Here is a 21,936-nt window from a genome sequence, read left to right on the forward strand (position 1 = left end):
AAGTGCTGGAATTACAGGCATGAGCCACTGCACCTGGAGAGAATTCTTAATAGCTCTTTTTTGTCTGTTTTGTTTTAATTTAAAAGACTGATTCTTCCATTGGCATCAGTGTCACTACCAGTTCTAGTTTATTTCTTCTTCAGGTTACTGAGGCTCTTGAAGAAAGTTATTTTCTTTGCCTCTTCATGATCTGTTGCCCCAGCTATACTGTTGGAAGTATGAATTGTACCAAAATCAAACCTGCCCAACTGATACCCCTCTGCTGAGGCACAGGAGTAAGCCTCTCTTCTCAAGTCTCATTAGTTGCAAGTTACAACCATCTCCCAATGACTGGGACTGAATGCCAGTTCTTCCAGAAGCCAGTTCTTCCAGGTGTATAGACCCTTTTTAGGGTTATTATGATTCATAGGATCTGCTAGGCCCTTAATGTACTACAACATTAAACTTACAGATACTGCCCATTTCCAAAGGAATTTGTAGCTTCTGCTGGCTGAAAGCCCTCAATGAACTCTGAAAACTTAATTTTCTACTCACACATTTGGAAAAAGCCTGCTTACCTTGCACAGATCCTCGCTCAACACTGAGTAGAACCGACCCTCTGCCTTGACATACTGGTCCTGAGATCCCAGGAAAACTTCATTCTGATATACACTCCAGGGTTTGCCAGCCTTCTTGTCTTAGTCTTTGTAGATCTCTAGAAAGAAACTAAACTATATGACTTCAAATGTTAAAATCTCTAGAGTAGAAAGGATGTTCACATAGAAGTTTATTTGAAAAGATTATCACGAAGATAAAAGTTGTGAAGGTAAAGATGATCTATAAAATTAAATAATAGGATAAAATTTCCCTGAGCAGAAGAATGATAAGACTCTGCAGGTCAAAGCATTTATCAAGTCCCAGAAAAAGATGAATGATAACAAAGGCACTCAGCCATACTCTGGTGAAATTCCTGATTTCCTAGGTAAAGGAAAAATATCATAAGCTTCTACAGAGGAGTGACAGGTTCTTTACGTAGGAAAGAAAATCAGATGAGCACTTGACATATCTAAAACACTAGAAGCTGGCTGATAGTGGAGTAACATATAGGCAACCAAGATAAAGAGTTTCTTATCCAAAGGAAGGCAAATTTGGATATACCAGGATTTAGAGAGTACTGTAACCAAGTGACAACTGAATGAAACAGAAATCTCAAGACAGAGGAAAACATTAGATTTTTCTGTTAGGCATAGAGAAAAAGATTAGATGTTTTCTTACACTATGTCATTTTGTTTCATAAATTCACACTTAACACTTCTACAAATTCCCATGCATTTTTATCTCTTTAAACTTAACTATATAAAAAGAATAGAGAAATAAAAGCCTTCTAAAAGTTTAATCTTGATGTGGAGCAAGGAGATATTGGTAAGTATAGTATCTTGGTTGGAGAGAGGTTCAGACATGAATTTATTTGGATAAATAATAAATGTATTTATTACTGTTAGAATCCAGAAGGTAACTAACAGCAGATTTTAAGTGTTGGTAAAATTGAAAACAAAAATTCAAGATCAACAGGCAAGAAAAAAAGGGAGTATACACTGAAATAGACCAAAAACAAGAAAATTTTAAAAAGCAACAATATAACTAATTGGAAGTAGAGTTTTGCTTCTAATTAATATGTACATTGTAATGATCATCACTCTTACCATATTATTGAGAAGACCTCACATAAACTAAAAAGCCACCAAAGAGATGTGGTCACAGAGAATTCTAAATAAAATAAATTGCAAAGAGAAATGAACCCTACTGCATCAAGAAGTAAAGACAAGCAGTCACTTTAATACATGGGAACATTTACTGAGATAGAAACCAGGCAAGCAGAGGAGCAAGCCTTCTATAAGCAGAGTTACTGCTGAGGCAAGGAGAGATGAGCTGAACTTCTAAGTACTGTGTGGACTGGCATGATAGATTGGAATCTGAAAGATCCCAAATGTCACACAGTCCTATTCGTCTATCAGTTCTCCTCAAGAGGACTTTTGCAGCTTAAGCACTGACAGGAAACTGGGAGAAAGACAGAGAGAGTTCTCATAATCTCTAGAAGTTTAAATCCCAAAGTCTCCCTAGAAAGAATAACTCATCTCATTTTGGGGAGAGTTATAATAGGTGTATTGAAATTAACTAAGCAACAGCCCAGTCCCAACCCAAGTCAACTCCTGATTTGAAAAGAGATCTACCGCTTACCCTAGGTTTCTGAAAAAGGAAATGGTGAACCTTTTCTGAGGGAAGACGTTTTCTATTTCAGTCTACTGATTACATGTCCAGCAGTTCTAACCTATAATCAAATTCTGAGGCATAAAAATTAGCAGAAATAAATGACCCATAAGAAAAGGAACAATGAATAAAAGAATCCTACAGATAATCAAAATGTTGGAATTAGCAGACAAGAATTTTAAAATACCTGTTACACATATGTTAAATAACTTATAAGGAACCATGAGCAAAAGGAGTGCAAGGATGGAGAATTTCATGAAAAATAAATGAATGCATACTCTAGACCTGAAGAGTATAACAGATAAAATGAAAATTCATTAGATGGGCATAACAACACATAACAGCAGATAACAACAGATAGGACACCTTAAAAGAAAGGACTACTGAACTGGAGGACAAAACAATAAAAATTATACAGATAATCCAAATTGAAACAAGATAAAGAGGAGGCATGGGAAGAAGAAAGAGTCAGATCTGTGTGACCCTATGAATTGGATTAAACATGCAATTGGGGTTGCAAAAGGAAAATAGAAAATATGGGTGAAGAAATATTTGAAGAAATAATGGGCTAGTAGTTTTCCTCTAATTAAAGACAACCTATAGGCATAAGCTTAGCAAGGAGAAGTAGTCATCAGCATTTCAAGCTTGTTTCTGTAACTGTGTTGATGCTGTCTCAAAATGGCAGATAGGAGGCAGGACTTACTTGCAGCTCCCACTTGGACGGACAGAGCAGTGCGCAGAGAATCACACTGTGAACTTTTGCTCCAAGAACTACTGCAGGAAAATACCAGAAAAGCTGAGAGATTCCACAGATCTGTTAGAGGAGGGAGCTTGCTGCTACAGGCTCTGTGAGACGGCTGAAAAACTTAGTGCCCAAAGTGTGAGAGAGAGAATGTCCACCTCTGAACACGCATTCTCACTGGGGAACCTGAAGGTCCAGATCACCAGAAAAGGATTTGACCTTACCTGGAGCTGAGACAAATTTAGAGAGCTGAGTGAAATATAGGGGTAGAGAAAGCTGTGGGAAGAGCCCTGTGGGCACTCTTGGTCCTCAGGGAAGCCATTCCTGCATTCCTGACTGTCTTGCAGGAGTCCTTGGGGAGGGCCGCCAGTGGAATTGGAGGAAGACCATAAAGAGAAGGAAACGTCTAGCTCAAGTTTATAACAATTTCAACTGAAGGCAAAGTTTCCTGGACAGAATCTGAAGGAAGGAGCAAATGAGGAGTGCAGATATGAGCACAGAATCCACAGCAGGTGGGAAAGTGCAAAACCTGAAAGCCCTGTTTGCTTTCTCAGAGGGGAGGCTTATGCCCTGGGGCAAGTTCTCAACCCTGCTCACTGGCTGCCTGGAAATAAGTTCCTTGCTACTGAGGGGTAGAGTGGGAATGAGAGTGACATTTTGGGATGCGTGGGAGCTGGGTGAGGCCTGGAAAGTCTTACCAATAAACTCAAAAGTAAAAGAAAGAACATAAGAGCTGAAAGAAAAGACTTTCTAATTAACCCAATCCGACAAAGCCAAAGAAAAAAATTTTTAAATGAACAAAGCCTCTTAGAAGTTTGGTATTATGTTAAATGACCAAATCTAAGAAGAATTGGTGTTCCTGAGGAAAAAGAGAAATCCAAAAGTTTGGAAAACATACTTAAGGGAATAATCTAGGGAAACTTCCCTGGTCTTGCTAGAGATATAGACATCCAAATGCAAGAAGCTCAAAGAACACCTGGGAAATTCATCACAAAAAGGTCATCACCTAGTCACATCATCAGGTTATCTAAAGTCAAGATGAAGGAAAGAATCTTAAGAGCTGTGAGGCAAAAGCATCAGGTAACCTATAAAGGAAAATCTGTCAGATTAACAGCAAATTTCTTAGCAGAAATCCTAGAAGCTAGAAGGGATTGGGGTCCTATCTTTAGCCTCCTTAAACAAAACAATCATCAGCCAAGAATTTTGTATCCAGAGGAACTAAGCTTCATAAATGAAGGAACTCCAAAAGGAACCCTCAAAACCATGTAAATACATGGAATTTAAATAAACTGATCCCAAATGATCATTGGGTCACCAACGAAATCAAGATGGAAATTTAAAAATTCTTTGAACTGGATGATAATAGTGATACAACTTGTCAAAACCTCTGGAATACAGCAAAAGCAGTGCAAAGAGGAAAGTTCATAGCCATAAATGCCTACAATCATCTGAAAGAGCACAGGCATACAGATCACACCTCAAGGAACTAGAGAAACAAGAACAAACCAAACCCAAACCCAGCAGAAGAGAAGAAGTAACAAAGATCAGAGCAGACCTAAATGAAACAATAAAAAAATACAAAATATGAATGAAATGAAAAGCTGGTTCTTTGAAAAGATTAACAAAATTGACAGACCATTAGTGAGACAAACCAAGAAAAGAAGAGAGAAGATCCAAATAAGCTCAATTAGAAACGAAATGGAGGATATTACAACCAAACCACTGAAATACAAAAGATTGTTCCAGGCTACTGTGAAAGCCTTTATGTACACAAATCAGAAAACCTAGAGGAGGTGGATAAATTCCTGGAAATATACTATCCTTCTAGATAAAACCGCAAAGAAATAGAAACTTTGAACAGACCAATAACAAGCACAAAGATTGAAATGGTAATTTAAAAAATTGCCATCAAAAATAAATCCAGGACCAGATGGACTCACAGCTGAATTCTATCAGACATTCAAAGAAGAGTTGTTACCAATCCTCTTGACACTATTCCAAAAGATAGAGAACAAGGGAATCTTTCCCGAATCATTCTGTGAAGCCCGTGTTACCGTAATACCAATGCCAGGAAAGGATATAACAAAAAAAAAGAAAACCACAGACCAATATCCCTGATGAATATAGATGCAAAAATCCTCAACAAAATACTGGCAAACCAAATCCAGTAGCATATCAAAAAGATAATGTACCATGATCAAGCAGGGATGGTTTAACATATGCAAGTCAATAAGTGTGATATACAACTTAAACAGAATTAAAAATAAAAGTAATATTGTCATATCAATAGAAGAAAGCATTTGACAAAATCCAGTGTCCTTTATGATTAAAACCCTCAGCAAAATTGATGTAGAAGGGACATACCTTAAGATAATAAGAGCTATCGGTGACAAACCCACAGTCAACGTTATACTGAACAGGGAAAAGTTGAAAGTACTCCCCCTGAGAACTGGAACAAGACAAGGATGCCCACTTTCACCACTTCTGTTCAACATAATACTGGAAGTCCTAACCATAGCAATCAGACAAGGGAAAGAAATAAAAGACATTCAAATCAGTAAAGAAGTCAAACTGTCGCTGTTTGCTGATGATATGATTGTATATGTAGAAAACCCTAAAGACTTATCCAGAAAGCTCCTAGATCTGATAAATTAATTCAGTAGAGTTTCTGGATACAAAATCAATGTACACAAATCAGTAGCACTGCTAAACACCAACAGTGACCAAGCTGAGAATCAAACCAAGAACTCAACCCCCTTTACAGTAGCTGCAAAAAAATAAAATAAAATACTTAGGAATGCACCTAACCAAGGAAGTGAAAGATCTCTACAAGGAAAAGTACAAAACTGTTAAATCACAGATGACACCAAAAAAATGGAAACACATCCCATGCTCATAGTGGGTAAAATCAATATTGCAAAAATGACCATAACTGCCAAAAGCAATAAAAAATTCAATACAATTTGCATCAAAATACCACCATCATTCTTCACAGAACTAGAAAACAATCCTAAAATTCATATGGAACCAAAAAAGAACCCATGTAGCCAAAGCAAGGTTAAGCAAAAAGAACAAATGTGGAGGCATCACATTACCCAACTTCAAACTATATTATAAGGCTATAGTCACCAAAACAGCATAGTACTGACACTAGACCAATGAAACAGAATAGAGAACCCAGAAATAAACCCAAATACTTAACAGCCAATTGATCTTTGACAAAGCAAACAAAACATAAAAGTGAGGAAAGGACACCCTATTCAACAAATGGTGCTGGGATAATTGGCAAGCCACATGTAGAAGAATGAAACTGGATCCTCATCTCTCACTTTATGCAAAAATCAACTCAAGATGGATGAAAGACTTAAATCTAAGACCCAGAGTCATAAAAATTCTGGAAGATAATATCGGAAAACCCCTACTAGACACTGGCTTAGGCAAAGACTTCATATGACCAAGAACCCAAAAGCAATTGCAACAGAAACAAAGATAAATAGATGGGACTTAAACTAAAAGGCTTCTGCATAGCAAAAGAATCCGCAGAGTAAACAGATAACCCACAGAGTGGGAGAAAATCTTCTCAAAGTATGCATCTGACAAAGAACTACTATCCAGAATCTACAAGGAACTCAAATCAGCAAGAAAAAAAACAATCCCATCAGAAAGTGGGCTAAGGACATGCATAGACAATTGACAGTTGTCAAAAGAAGATATACAAAAGGCCAACAAGTATATGAAAAAATGCTTAGCATCCCTAATGATCAGGGAACTGCAAATCAAAACTGCAATGTGATGCCCCCTTACTTCTGCAAGAATGGCCATAATCAAAAAATAATAGATGTTGGTGTAAATGTGGTGAAAAGGAAACACTCCTGCATTGCTGGTGGGAACGTGAACATGAACAATCACTGTGGAAAACAGTGTGGAGATTCATTAAAGAACTGTTAGGTTGGTGAAAAAGTTACTGCAGTTTTTGCCATTAGTTTCAATCAGCAAAATCCACAATTACTTTTGCTCCAACCTAATAAAAGTAGCGCTTTTGGTCCAGCAATCCCACTACCGTCTACCCAGAAAAAAAAAAGGGGGGGGGTCATTATACAAAAAAGATACTTGCACACACGTTTATAGCAGCACAATTTGCAGTTGCAAAAATATGGAACCATCCCAAATGCCCATCAATCAACAAGTATATGTATATACACCACATTTTCTTTATACACATATATACACACACACTCACACCTACACACACACACCATGGAATACTACTTAGTCATAAAAAGGAATGGAATAATGGCATTCACAGCAACCTGGATAGAATTGGAGACTCTTATTCTAAGGACTTTGGGAACTTGGGGCAAAGGGTGGGACAGGGGTGAGGGATAGAAGAGTACACATTGGGTACAGTGTACACTGCTTGGGTGACCGATGCACAAAATTTCAGAAATCACCACTAAAGAACTTATCCATGTAACCAAACACGACTTGTTCCTCAAAGACCTATTGAAATAAAAAATAAAATTTAAAAAAATAAAATTTGAAACCTTAGTAAAATCCAAGAAGGATACACACATACGCATATACATATATATAAATGAAACCATAGATACCTCCTAAACTGAAGAAAATGAAAAATTTACATTCCTTTAGAGTATAAATATACACGTGTGTGTGTGTGTGTGTGTGTGTGTGTGTGTGAATGAAACCATACCTAGGTACCTCCTGATTAAACTAAAAAGAAAAGTACAAAAGCAACCAGAGGGGGAAAAAAATGTGTTAGGTTCAGGGAAATCATAGTAAGAATGATGCCTTCCTTCTCATAAGAAGTAATGGAATGAAATCATTTTCTAAAAGCAAATGGCTATTAACCTAGATTTCAATACCCAGGAAAACATTCTTTGTAAATGAATCCCTACTAAAGATTTTTCAGGAAAAAACAAAACATAGTCACCAGCAGACTTACACTACAAAATAACAAGGGGTTAATGATCTCATGTGAAAGCCTGGATCTGTAAGAAGGAATAAAGATAAATATATCGGTTTAAAACAACAATACTGAAAGTGTATTATGATGTTTATAACATATAGAAGTTAAATACAAGGCAGCAAAAGCCTGAACGGTGGTTGGATAAATGGGGTTAACACTTTTAAGTTGCTTATATTATTCTTGAAGTAGAAAAAATCCTAATTCAAAGTATAGTAAAGTTGTATGTTGTAATCGCTGTATTAGCCATTAATAAATATGAAGAGATGTAGCTAAAAAGCCATCAGAGGACATAAAATGGAAGAGTAAAACTATTTGACTATTCCAAAAGAATATAGAAAAAGAGGAAGAAAGGAACAAAAAGAAATGCAGTAAGATAGCAAAATGCTAAACTTCAACAAAGCCGTATGAGTAATTGCATTAAATGTAAATAGTCAAATCATTGAAAGGCAGAGATTGTTAGACTGGACAACCTAGCAGTAATGTTTATTGATAGATTGATTCTTTATTCTGCTGACAGACTGCCTTTCTAATTTTTTTCATTTTTATTTTTTGATAGGTCGATTTATTCTACCTATATTCTGTATTCCTGAGTTCATTAGGACATATGCAGATTTTTAAATATTTCATAATAACATCAACATTTTAACTATATTCCTTTACAATTATGTTGAATGAACATAACATGTATAATTTAGAGTATAAACAATAGTATTTTTATTTATTACAGATTTACCAGAAAGTAAGTGTATTATTGGTGTTCTCCAGAGAAACAGAACCAGTAGGAAGTCCATAGAGAGAGAAAGGTTTACTTTAAGGGATTGGCTCAAACATTGTGGGGGCTGGCAAGACCAAAATCTGCAGGCTAGGCCAACAGGAGGGAGACATAGGAAAGAGTTGCAGTTCCAGTCTGAGGGCAGCCTGTTGGCAGAATCCCCTCGCTGTCAGGTGAGTTGTCATTTTCTTAAGGCCTTCATCTGATTGAATGAGGCCCACGTACATTATGGAGGACAGTATGCTTTACTCAAAGCCTGTTGATTTAAATGTTAATTCCATCCAAGACCTTCAAAGAAATATCTAGAATAATGTTTGATCAAGTATCTGGGAACCATGGCCTAGTTAAGTAGAGATATAATACTATCCATTATAGCAAACTATTTATTTTAAGCTTTCAATTATTGTTATACCTTAATAAAAGTGAAATGAGATACAGATAGGTTTTTAAGTAAAATTTACCTAAAATAGGAAGTTATTTTGATACATTTTTTCTAAAGTTTATTCCTTTCTATTTATTTTTTACTGCAAGCTTGAACAAACATGCATAATTGTATCTCCAAATGATATTATTTATATATGTAATCTAAATTTACAACTAAGATTATAACTTTGGATAATCCACTTTTTGAAATTCTAATTTTCAAAACATTCTTATCCTAAAATTGAAACTCTAAAATCTGTAGAGTTTTTTTGTTTTTTTTTTCTTGTTATCATATAAACTATGTGTATAGATTTTTTCCTGGTTTACTTTGGTTTTTATTATTTTAAAGTTCCTTTACTCCAATTGAAATTACTTTCTATTTAGATAAGAATTTAAAAATCGGTAATCAGCCTAGGTCAATTTTATAGCAGTCAGATTACAGTAGCGAGAAGACGTGTGTGAGATGTTGTTAATTGTGTGTGAGATGTTGTTAATTGCTGAACTCTGGCATGACCACTCTCATTTGAAAGCCAGTTGCCATGCCACACAGTTCTCAGTGGTTGCAGCTAGGATTGTGAGACTGTAGGGGCTGACAAAGTTGGGATTTCTCAATTTATTCTCTGTATGCTTCTGTATTGTTAAAATCTTACAATAGGAATCTACATTACTTGAGTATTTGCCTGCGTGTTGTACCCTTTGAAAAAAAAAAATTTACCCAAAACTGGTGTTACTCTATGAAGAAGAGTGTCTTTCCATCAAAATTACCTTAAAGATTTTATTACACTTAAGATGAAACTCTGTTAATTTGCTCTGTGGCAGTTCTTCAAAAAAGGATATCCATATTTTACTAGACTCTTGTAGTCAGAAACTGTAATATATTCATCTTTTATCACTGGGTGCCAAGAATAACCACTCAAAAATATTAGTCAATTGAATGAAGGTAGTATAGTGCTTTATACTTCACTGGCTAACAATAAATGTTAAAAAAATTTAATGAAACAAAAACTTACTTTAATCATGTTTCATGATTCATTTTGAAAATACTCTTGCAAAGCGATAGAAAGTGATTGTTTGTGTTGATCTCACTTAATCCTTTACCATACTTTAAGAAAAATGAGTCATATGCTTTTAGAAGAAGAACTAATATTTAAACTAGGAATTTTACTAATTGCTATTAACAGACATTGTAGTTCTTGCCTCTAGTCCTGCATATGACAACCTTTAGCATTATTTGAACAAACTGTTAATATCCTAAATTATAGGTTAGTTTGCTAGTAGACAGAAATTAGGAATTAAACAAGACCCACACTTGTGTTCATTTTTAACTTGAGTTAAACTTTGAACCAGTGTCTTTACAGATGAGATGTCCTATGTCACGTCCTGAAAGGCTGTTTATTACAAAGAAATGCAGTAGAGAACATTGAGAACAAAAAGATAAATCCACAAATGATAAAAGAATATTTCTCGAGATTAGCCGTCTGTGTTACCATTTTAAAGGAGGGAATCAGGGGAACATTTTTCTTCAGATACTCATGGTGATTGAATAAATAGAGTATGTCATAGTAGGAAGTCAGATGATCAAAGAGAAATTCAGATGGATTTATTTATTCTTTTGAGAAAATAAGACAGTGGTGATTCACTTCATAGCCCTTGTGACACTTCTTTTTAAAAACTTCATATCCTTGAATCAGAAATAAAACTTTCATAGAAGAAAAGCAGCAGAGCCCAGATAATGGTGTGATTTTTGAGCTGAGAGCAGGATATGGACGCATCTTGCACTATTGCTAGGCATCACTTGAATGGGAAAAAAGACTTAGCTAACCTTGAGTCAGTTTAGCTAAACTCACCAACTGTTTCTGACCAAAGAATTCATGATACATCTTTAAAGGATCCTGCCTTCCGAGTGAGACTTTTTTCTTGGAAGCTGTGTGAGTCATAATAAATGTTTTTCCACTAAAATGGCATAAATATTTTCAACATGAAATGGACAGGCTTAATAACCAAATATTCACATTGTTTTCTTTCCACAGGGATTATCAGCATAGGAAGAAAGCCTTGTAACCATCAGGTAGATACAGCACCAACGGTAAGACAGTCTGTTGCTGCATTGTTAAAAGTGTTAAGAAACTACAAAATTATACTGGTTATAGTTACAGTGGCATTGTAGAAAGCTCTTACAACCTCCCTTTTGCCGAAAGTATATAACTTTGCAGGATATATCTTGCAGGATATAACCTGCAAGATTGGTTTATATTAATGTTGTTAACTTAGAGATAATTTATAGTTTTGATAATGTAATGTAAATATTTGTACAAATTGATTTTTACCGTTCTAAAAATGAATGTTATTTTGTGCACCAGCATCAGCATCATTATTTAAAGTGAATGTTTTATAATAGTGAAAAAAGGCCATTATGCTTCATTTCTCTTATAGGTTACTTTGCTTTATTATTATAGAACTGAAGTCTTATCTTTTATCCCTCTTCTCAACAAAAGGCATTTAACAATTATAGCATCTATTCACTATATTTAAAAAGTTTTATTAATAAAAGGAAGAGAATTAGATTTCCCTTTTAGTCTCTAAATATAATATTTGTGTGAAACATATATTAGTTGCTAGTTTGCAATTAAAAGACTCATAAGGTGATATGGAGTACACTGTACATTCCCTAGTCCTACTCTTACTTCTTATCCTTTGTATTCATAAGTCTTCCACGTACTTCCTGTGATTCTCCATTTCCTGCCGTGAGAAAGATTTGGTGATATAGGTTGAGTATCCCTTATCCAAAATGCTTGGGACCAGAAGTGTTTTGGATTTTGGTCTTTTTCAAGTTTTGGAACATTTGTGTTACACTTCCTGCATCCCTGAGCCAAAAATTAGAAATCCAAAATGTCCCAATGAACATTTTCTTTGAAAGTCATGTCAATGTTCATAAAGTTTCAGATTTTGGAGGATTTCATATTTCAGGTTTTTGGATTAGGGATATTTAAACTGTACCAATTAAGAAAATAAAGATGGCCGGGCGTGGTGGCTCATGCCTGTAATCCCAGCACTTTGGGAGGCCAAGGCGGGCAGATCACAAGGTCAGGAGATCGAGACCATCCTGGCCAACATGGTGAAACCCTGTCTCTACTAAAATACAAAAAATTAGCTGGGCGTGGTGGTGCACGCCTGTAGTCCCAGCTACTCAGGAGGCTGAGGCAGGGGAATCGCTTGAACCCAGGAGGTGGAGGTTGCTGTGAGCAGAGATTGCGCCACTGCACTCCAGCCTGGCACCAGAGCAAGACGCCATCTCCAAAATAAATAAATAAAGATAATATTAAAGTATTTGAATTGTGTTGATGATTAATATATGCCTCAGTAGCAAATTGACTCTATTTTCTATTTGTAGTAAATCCCTATGATTGATTTAACATGTTTGATAACTTAATATGTGGGACTCCAGAAAAGACCAGTACATGAGGAATTAGCATACTCATTAAAAAGTACTTGACTGTAGTATGTATGTTTCAGTTATCCTTTAGTAAATATGCTAAAAGAGTAGCCATAACATGATTATAAATTTTATTCTTTAGTATTAAAAAATTAAAGATGGCAATTAAGAAAAATTTATTATTTTAATATATTTGAATAATATACTCAGTCCTTTTTGATGTATTTTTTTGAGGAAGGATTGGCTGCTCTTCTCCTTCTGTGTCTCTGCTACAAACTAAGGATGTTACTACCTCTCTCCATGACAGCCTCCCAGCTTGCCAACACTTAATCTTTGCCCTTTCTCCATCACCTGTAAATGGAATCATAAGTCTGTTCATTATTATTACCCAATGCTCTCTGGTCCCAGACCAGAACAGGTAAAGTCTGATTTTCACAGAAATGTAATTTTACCTATTTCCATCCTTGAACCTATATTCTCTTATTTTCTTTAAAGGGCTTAGGAGAAGAAAATGATTAGGATAGGGAGGGAAAAAAAGGAGTCTGTCTAAATATGTATCAAAGTAGGATATTTGTAGCCCCAAACTTTGTATTCTGCTGACTCAAAAAGAAGAGATACCATGATTTAAGTATCTGTTAGAGCCTGAGAAAAAAACAGAAAGGGAGTGAGCCAGGATTTTAGAATAGCTGAGGCTGGGACCCCGAGTGACTTCTCGACCCCAGACTTAACCCTCGATTCCCAGCTTACTTCTTTACCCATTTTCACACCCACATCCTGCTTACTCCAAGTACTGCCATGAATGGCAGTTCTCGGAGAGTGCTATATGCTAGTTGCAGCCATTAAATGGGTGAGGGAAATGAGCAAATGAGAATTTATCAGACCTCTTTTCAAAGGAAAGATGTTTTTTTTTTTTTTTCTCTTTTTGAGACAGTCTCGCTCTGTCGCCCAGGCTGGAGTGCCGTGGCTCAATCTTGGCTCACTGCAATCTCCTCCTCCCAAGTTCAAGCAGTTCTCCTGCCTCAGCCTCCTAGGTAGCTGGTATTACAGGTGTGCGCTACCACGCCCAGCTAATTTTTGTATTTTTAGTAGAGACGGGGTTTCACTATGTTGGTCAGGCTGGTCTCAAACTCCTGACCTCGTGATCCGCCCGCCTCGGCCTCTCAAAGTGCTGGGATTACAGGTGTGGGCCACCGCGCCCCGCCGGCATGTTTCTTAACATTCCATGTTGGAATTCTGAATGAAGTTTACAGTAAATATATGGTTATGGTCAATCAAACTTGAGTTTGATTCTATAGTACTATAATATAATCCAGTGTCCCTTCAGTAAATAAAGATCAGCCTGAGAACAAAGCCACCTCTGTCCCTTTGTTCCATGTCACCTCTCACTCTCTTTTTAATTTACTTGTTTCCTTTTTGCTTTTGATTTACTACATGAACTTTGATTTTTTTTGTTTGGGTTTTTTTTCTTTCTTTCTTACAAATAGTACCATATTTGTTTTTTTGAGATACCTTTAATAGAAAGTGAAAAAAAAATCTCCACATGACATGACATGACACCCCCTCCAGGAAAAAGAATCAAACCTCTATTTTAACTGTCTGTAATCGCTTAATTTTTTTTTTTTTGGCATGCTGAGCTCTTAATTTTGTTTATACCTCAGAGTACATTTTCTAGTTGTTCTTCAAGAATTAGAAAATGGGAAGTGAATTATCCGAGTCTACATATTTTTAAATACTTGTCAGTTGCCTTTACTATTAGACAGCTTGCCAGGATTTTTAATTACTTGAACATAACCTTTTCTCCTCAAAATATTGTGGAAATTGATTATCTTTGCATTCTGGCATTTAGTATTGCAGAAGAGACATTGGACATCAGACTGCTAGTCATTCTCTTGTGTAAGGAACCTATGTGGCCTGCTCGTATATTATAGATATTGTTTTATTTTCTTTATACCTGATGTCCTAGGTCAGTTTTGATGGTTAAATGTGTGGCTTTCTTTTCACTGATTTTTGTCCTGAATGATATTCATTCAGACACTGTACTATTGATAATAGAAAAAGTAAATAAGACATGAGATAATCATGATATTAGATTATACGAAAAGATTTACATCATGCCACTTTAAGAATTAGTCCCTCTGCACCTGCTTATCGCTTATAGTAAGTTAAGGATAATATCAGCCTCAGATTAATCAGAGGTTATTGTCTGAACCCTAAAAGGCAGGTGTAAAAGTTAGTTAATTGTTAAGTCAGCACAAGTTTGAGTCCTGTATTTACTTTATATGAAGGACTTATTTGCAAACCAAAGGGAAATGGCAACTAGCATAAGGAAGTATTCCCCCAGGAACATAGTTAAAACATATCTACCTTTCAGTGTACAGTCATACGCGTGGCAAATCCCATAGCTTTTCACATTTTCTGGCAGAATTAATATACATGTAAAATACATTGAAACATAATAAGCCATACTGAATATATAATTTCTAATGTCTTGAGGAGTATTGTTTTTGAATCTCTTCCAGTGAAAACTAATATGATAAAATTCAAATGACGTCAATATGGCCTATTCGAATGAATAACTTAAATTTTGTACAACTCCTACATTCCAAAGTTGTAATACTAATATTAATATTTTTAGTTTTTATTCGATGACCCTGTAATCCCTGGTAGAGAGAACAAAGCTTCTTTTAGCAAATGGATTTTGGGCAGTATATAAAATTACAGCTTGCATTTTCACAGAGGCCTACACATCTATCATAACAGGTTGAAATAAAATCCAGACTGTCTCATCAGGATTATACCAACTATGAAACACTTGCCATGTGTCTTTGTCTTAAGTATTCTTTTAATTATTAGAATTTAAAGCATCCTAACCTGATCGGAAATTTAAATGTTGATTCATTATTCTTCATATTTATAAGACCAATTTTAAAAGCTATTAATTTATTCCTTCTACAGTTACCCTTCTTCAAAGTTTTCCAAGGGCTAAATGAATTTTTGCCACATGATTTTTCATCAGTAGTAAACTTTAATATGCGCTAGACTTATTTTGTTATTCTGAAATATTTCTGAGATGTTTGTAATGTTGTTTGCCATTAACACTAAACTTATTCATAAATGTATTGATCTGAATCATATAAATTAAATTTTATCCTGAATCTCTTGGATTATATAATATCTGTACTTACTCAACAACTGTTGAGTTGTGACTGTTGTAAGATTGTTATCCTTGTTTAGCCCATTCTGTAGATTCATAAGAGTGCCACCTATTGCACTATTATACTTTTGTATACTTTATACATATATTCATGTAAAATATGGCTGTTTCATATTTTAACATAATAACTGGGACAGCTTATATGTAGATACATGTATGAGTTCAAGTGAAATGTCCTTTATTCAAAGGAAGCACTTTATTTTCTACAATTTATTGCATTTTCCAAGAATTCATAGTATGTAAACTGGGGTGAATGGGCCCCTATAAAACTCATAAAGTAGAACCCATGGCCAATCTCTTCCTGTAGGTAATTGCAGGGTGGAGAGGGAACTAATAAACTATAAGCTTTTATAACTTGTCATAAAAGAACTTGTTTTCACTTATCAATAAAGTAGCAATTCAAAGCAGTTCTATTGAAATTCAAATATAAATGCAAAATATGTTCTCTTTAACAACCACTTGTAGTCTTCCATAATATAACATTTTTAAGTATATGCACATCAGTTTATTTCTCCAGACATTATAAATTATGAAACTTATGTTGATTTTTTTTCCCATTAGCGTACCCTGCTGGCATTTATGTTTTTCTTAGACTTTTTTCCCTCCATTTCTTTTTCAGTTTTGCTAAATTTTTCTACCTGAAAAACTCTTAAAATTCTGAAAATTTTATATTACTGGAAGATATAACAGCAGCATAAATTGAATTTTCTAAATTATCAGGAAACATTAGATATACAATATACATAGGATAGTAGTACCATACCAAGCACTGGAGAGGTATGGAAGTACTATGGGAAAAGCAGAAATACCAAAAAAAAAAAAAAAAGCATAAAACATGGTTTTACAGGTGTTTAGATATCATATCGATAGATAGATAGATAGATCGATAGATAGATAATGTGTCTTTAGTTCTTTGATGTCATTAGAAAAGTGATCTGTAAACAACTAAACTCTAATATATGAAATGAATAAAAAATTCAGAGCAATAATGGAAGGGATGTCATGTTACTGAGGCAGTTTGTGCCCAAGTATAGGAATATGGTGTAAGGCTTTGAGTGCTGTAGGAATTCCCAGGACTGAAGTGGTTTAGGAAGGCTGTTTAGAGTTGGAAAGTGCTAAACCAGGTCTTGAAAGGATGAGATTTTTAAAACAATAGGATTTGCTAGACCAGAGTAACAGTGTGACCAAAGATCATAGAAGGGCATACTGTGTACACAGAGTTTATAGATGGGTAGAAAATTTGACTGCAGCAGTGTAGATGAGATAGTGGAAGATTATAAAATGTGATTTGGGCATAATTTATAAAGATCATTGAATGTTAGGTTAACAGTTAAGACTATCTGTATAAGCAGTAGTAAGGCATTTGATCATGAGAATAATATGATCAAGGGAGTAATGTTTTAAAAGGATTAAATAAAAGCAGCTCATGGAATTGCAGGTGGTGGCGATAGGAAGAAGGTAACTGAGCTGTGAAGCTACAGAAATCTACATTTGTGGTGATAAGGATTTGAACAAGGGGACTATCGGGATCAATCTGGAAATGGAAATAGAGGTATGCTTATAAAAAAGACTTGGAGATGAGAGCTGATGAAAGGGACTCAAAGGAAAACTTGTAGTTCAAAAGGGAGATCCCATTGTTGGAAGGCCTGGGCGTAGGTTATGGGAAGTCACGTATAATTGCATGCAGGTTCTTCACAATAGGCATCCAAAGGCCCCATCCGAGAAGGTGGCGTAGGTCCAGAGTCTTTAGAAACAGCTGAGTCAGGAACGATTCTCCTCCTACCCACCTCCGAAATCTCTTCCACAGAGCTGTTTATCCAAACCACAAATATGATCATGTATTTAAGATCCTGTGGTGTACCTCATCACCTGCCAGATGAAAACTTAATTGTTTCATATGTCATTTGAAACCCTTCAGCTACTTTTCTAAACTTATCTCCAGTTCGTCCCAGTACTCACTCTGGCCACTGAGTTATTTGCAGTTCCTAAATATGCCTATGGTTTCTCACATAGAGAAGCAATGTTCAAAGTAAAGAACACTGATTCCAGAACCAAATTACTTGGTGTCGAGTCCTGATTCTTTGGCTGTGTTTGTCTTTAGTCACGTTTCTTTACCTCTTTGTGCTTCAGTTTGCTCATCTGTAAATGGGGATAATACCTACCTTGTGGAATGTTATGAGAAATAAATGAGTTTATGCAAATGGGACCTCGATATATTTCTGTATACCAGCTGCCAAATATTATTTAATTACAGGAGATAGCCAGATATTAAGGACAAGAATATATTTCAAGCTTGAGAAGTAAAACTAGGTCAAGAATCAAAGGGAAGACCCAAGGGTCCCAGTTAGGTCAAGGAGATCAGGAACAAGGAAACCTGGTGAATGTTGCCTCCCACAGCTGGCTTGTGTCTTAGTCAATTTTCTTTCTTCTTTTTTTTTTGTTGTTTTTTTTTTGTTTGTTTTATTTATGTGTGTATTTATTTATTGCATATTGTGACTCTTCCCTGGAATCAGTGCAGAAGTTCAGTTACGCCAGGACAATAGGCATGAGCTGCGACTATCTGGGGCAACCCTAAATATCTGATCACCTTATTCATCAGTTCTGTAAGTGATGATAGCCGAAGTGATCTTTTACAAATGTAAATCAGAATGGGATAACCTCCTGCTTAACACCCTCAGTAACTTCTCCTTATGTTTAGGATAAAACCCAAACCCTTTCCCAGGGCCTATAGGACCTAGCATGATCTGCTCTCTGCCTATCTCTTCAGCATCATCCTATGTTACTCTGTTCTGAGTTTCTTGAGCATGAGTAACCTTTCTCCCACTCACCCATGGACCTTTGAATATTTGGTCTCTCTGCCCCTGAATATACACAAGCTTTTGCATAATAGGCTTTTTCTTGAGATCCCAGGTAAATGTTAACTTTTCAAAAGACCTTCCTTCACCCCCATTAGTCTTTATTATTACACCTTTTTTTTCTCAGCAGTTATCCCAATTTGGAATTTTTTTATTTATTTTCTTACCTGGTCTTCCTCAGTTGGATGTATGTTCCATGACAGCATGGACCATGTCCATCTTACTCACCACTACTTATAGGCCTTCAGTGGATACTGCTTAAATGAATGAATATATATGTGATGAAACTATAAAAATAAATAAGAACAGAGGGCCAGCCTGGATGTGTGTCCATATTTTAAAAGTTGGAAGAAGAGCCCTCAAAGAAGACAAAATGTAGAAAAGGAGGCAGGAGATCAGGGATAATGTAGCATCTCGGAAACCAATGCAAGTATGGAAACGGAGGGTGTTTTTATGCTATCTCTGGGAGAATGAGAGCAGGGCCCAGAAAGGAAGCTGGATGGTCACACTAGGAGGCATGGTGAATCAGAAGCAATTCAAGAGGCTCATCATGAGAGGAGATGGAAAATAGAATAGCAATTAATTTAGCCCTGTGGATATGTTACTGACTCATTTCAGAAAAGAAAGAATTTTGCCAAAAGAACTGCCATGAGATAAACCTATATAGAATGTGAAATAAATATTTCTTTTTCCATGTTCTGTGAAAGTGAAAAGTACAGTTTGGGTAATTATACAACAGTATCCCATTCAAAATAAATATTTATCAGATGGAAGGAAAGATCCAGCAGTATGAATGAGGCAGGAGAAAGATGCAAACTGAGTTTTAGCATTTGACAAAGGAGTAGAGTAGGTCATTTGTGCAAGGTGTCTTACCAAGGGACTTACTTTTCTAATTGCTAAAATGAGGAGAGTTGAAAAAATTGATCTTAAAGTCAACTTTTGGGTCTAAAGTTCTGTGAGTCTTTTTCAACTGCTCGTATTGCTCACAGACAATATATTAGAGCAGAAAAATGAAGCACATCTCTAGTGGTCATCCTTTGAATGCTCACTTATCATTTTGTTCATTCTTAGGATTCAGTTAGAATTCACTTCCCTATATTATAATGTGGCAGTTAACGCCACCACCATTTTTGTTGAAAACTTCATGCTGCTTAATATGTGGGCATAGGTTAGGTGTTGTTGGTAGATCAGAATCTAAGTCTCTTCACTATAGGGCCCAGTCCCTACCTTCATAAAATCAGTGCTTGATAAACAATGCTAAGCAGTGGGATGTGGGATCCATGTATCTGTGCAATTTAGCCAGCAGATGGGTTGGAGAACACATATAGTATATAGTGTGACAGAGGGAGGACACTGGTCAGGCTGCCTAGTGTTCTACTGAATGAACACCCAGTAATCTGTTTTCTTCATTTCATAAATTCTCACTATTTTTTCTAAGATAAGAAAAGGGGCAGGTGCAGTGGCGCATACCCGTAATACCAGCACTTCCAAGGCCGGAGGATCGCTTGAGGCCAAGAGTTCAAGACTGGCCTGGACAACACAGCAGGAACCCGTCTCTTAAAAACTTTTTTTTTTTTAATTAGTCAGGTGCAGTACCATGCACCTGTTGTCCCAGCCTCTGTGGAGGCTGAAGCAGAAGGATCACTTGAGCCCAGGAGTTCAAGACTGCAGTGAACTACAGTCGCACCACTGTATTGCAGCCTGGGCAACATATAAATATTAAATTACTAAACTTAGTAGTGCTTTGTTGTGAACATTAATGATATAATAAAGGCTTACATGTATTGAACACTTACTGTGTTACCAGTATATAGTTCTGATATCTATGCCTACTTTTATTCTGCATAATTCTATTTGGTAGATATTATTATTTCCATTTTATAAATTTGAAACTGAGGCACTGAAAAGTGAAGAGAGGCTTCCCTAGGATCACACACATAGTAAATATAGAGCCAAGAAGTTATTTTCTCTTAACATGTTACATAAAAGCCTCTGAAGTTATTGAGATTTCCATCAAGAGTTTTTCAGAGACTGTGTTATCTACTGATATTGGAATATTGTGATAAGAGTATTGAGACATTTCTAGTATGTTTCTAGTCATTTAAGTTCAGCATATGAAAAGAGTATCAGTAGTTACTAAAGAAAGTGTACCCTTACTTGTGGATACATTCTTTTCAGGGAAAATATAAAAACTAGTTCTATGTTAAGAACACTGTGTTCATTAATTACTCAAGTTTTGTTCTTTGCTACAGATAATTAGTATATTAGCTTTGCTCTGCATTTAGATCATTGTAGTACAAATAATTTTCCTGTTATGTAAATATAGCTCTTAAGATGTTTGAGGACTGATGTTTCATCTTGTTCTTCTCTTTTTTAGGCTATGTCCTTTCTTTTTTTTTTTTTTAACTTCTCTTAGTATTGATTCCTTTCCAATTTATTTATGTTCTTCAGAAAAGTGGCATATAGAACTAGACTTAATGTTCCAATTATAATACAAAAAATGTAGTAGTATTATTGGTTTCTATTATCTGGATATTTTGTTTGTTATTGAATTGTGACCTACCATAACTCCTTGATGTTTTAAAGATAGGCCGTCAAGACAGATCTTCTCATTATTTATATATTTGTGCCTCATACTATCCTTATATCTGGAAAGAAGATGAGAATAGTGTCTGCCTTATTAATATCATTCTGTTGTTTCAAGTACTAAATACTGTGTCTAACACACAGTAATCTCTCAGCCATTAGCTATTACTATTTAACCCTAATTGCAAAGTTGTCCATTTATTTTTACTGAATTTCATAGATTCATTTTTGACTCACTAACCTGCTTGTCAATATTCTTTTGAATCTTGATTTTCTCAACTATGGTAATAGCTCTCTTCCAAACTTTGTAACATTGACAAGTTTTATAATGCCTCATCTAAGTTTTCTTTATTCAAAAACATTAGAAAAATATTAAACAGTGCACAAAATCAAAATGGCAGCATTTTTTTTTCCTGCAGGCAATTTAAGTTTTTATTTTTAAGTAATTTTACCTGGGGAGTGTTATTACTTAATAGTAATTTCAGTGTTGTATTGTACTTTAACAAAGCATTTACTGCATGCTTTTAAAATAAGATATAGTGGTTACTTAAAATTTCCCTTTCCCAAAAGGAAAATAAAATTTGACCACTCTAAGGAAGCAGTAATATAGTCACTAGCAGCAAGCAAACCTTGAGTTAACAGGCCATGAAATGAAAGAAACAATTATTTGGAAAAGA

At 35.5% G+C, this 21,936-nt stretch overlaps 1 protein-coding gene across 20 annotated transcripts in view; it reads left to right on the plus strand.

Moving 5' to 3' along the window:
* The window catches only part of AHI1 (Abelson helper integration site 1), a 216,920-nt gene that overhangs the window by 128,435 nt on the left and 66,549 nt on the right, over positions 1 to 21,936 (plus strand). For 17 of the 20 annotated variants that reach the window (XR_002521763.2, XR_002521761.2, XR_002521765.2 and 14 more), the window contains one exon: positions 11,202 to 11,257. Coding sequence is in view for 16 of the 20 variants with exons in the window: in XM_009206039.4 (XP_009204303.2) it covers positions 11,202 to 11,257 (56 nt within the window). In the remaining 4 variants the exon portion in view is untranslated. Of the gene's footprint in view, positions 1 to 3,336; positions 4,031 to 11,201; positions 11,258 to 12,842; positions 13,529 to 17,256; positions 20,091 to 21,936 lie in introns of those variants that run through there. The other 3 variants (XM_021937829.2, XM_021937827.2, XM_021937828.2) reach the window with 3 other exon arrangements.

The sequence above is a fragment of the Papio anubis genome, chromosome 6 (assembly GCF_008728515.1).
Source record: "Papio anubis isolate 15944 chromosome 6, Panubis1.0, whole genome shotgun sequence".
Classification (NCBI taxonomy): domain Eukaryota; kingdom Metazoa; phylum Chordata; class Mammalia; order Primates; family Cercopithecidae; genus Papio; species Papio anubis.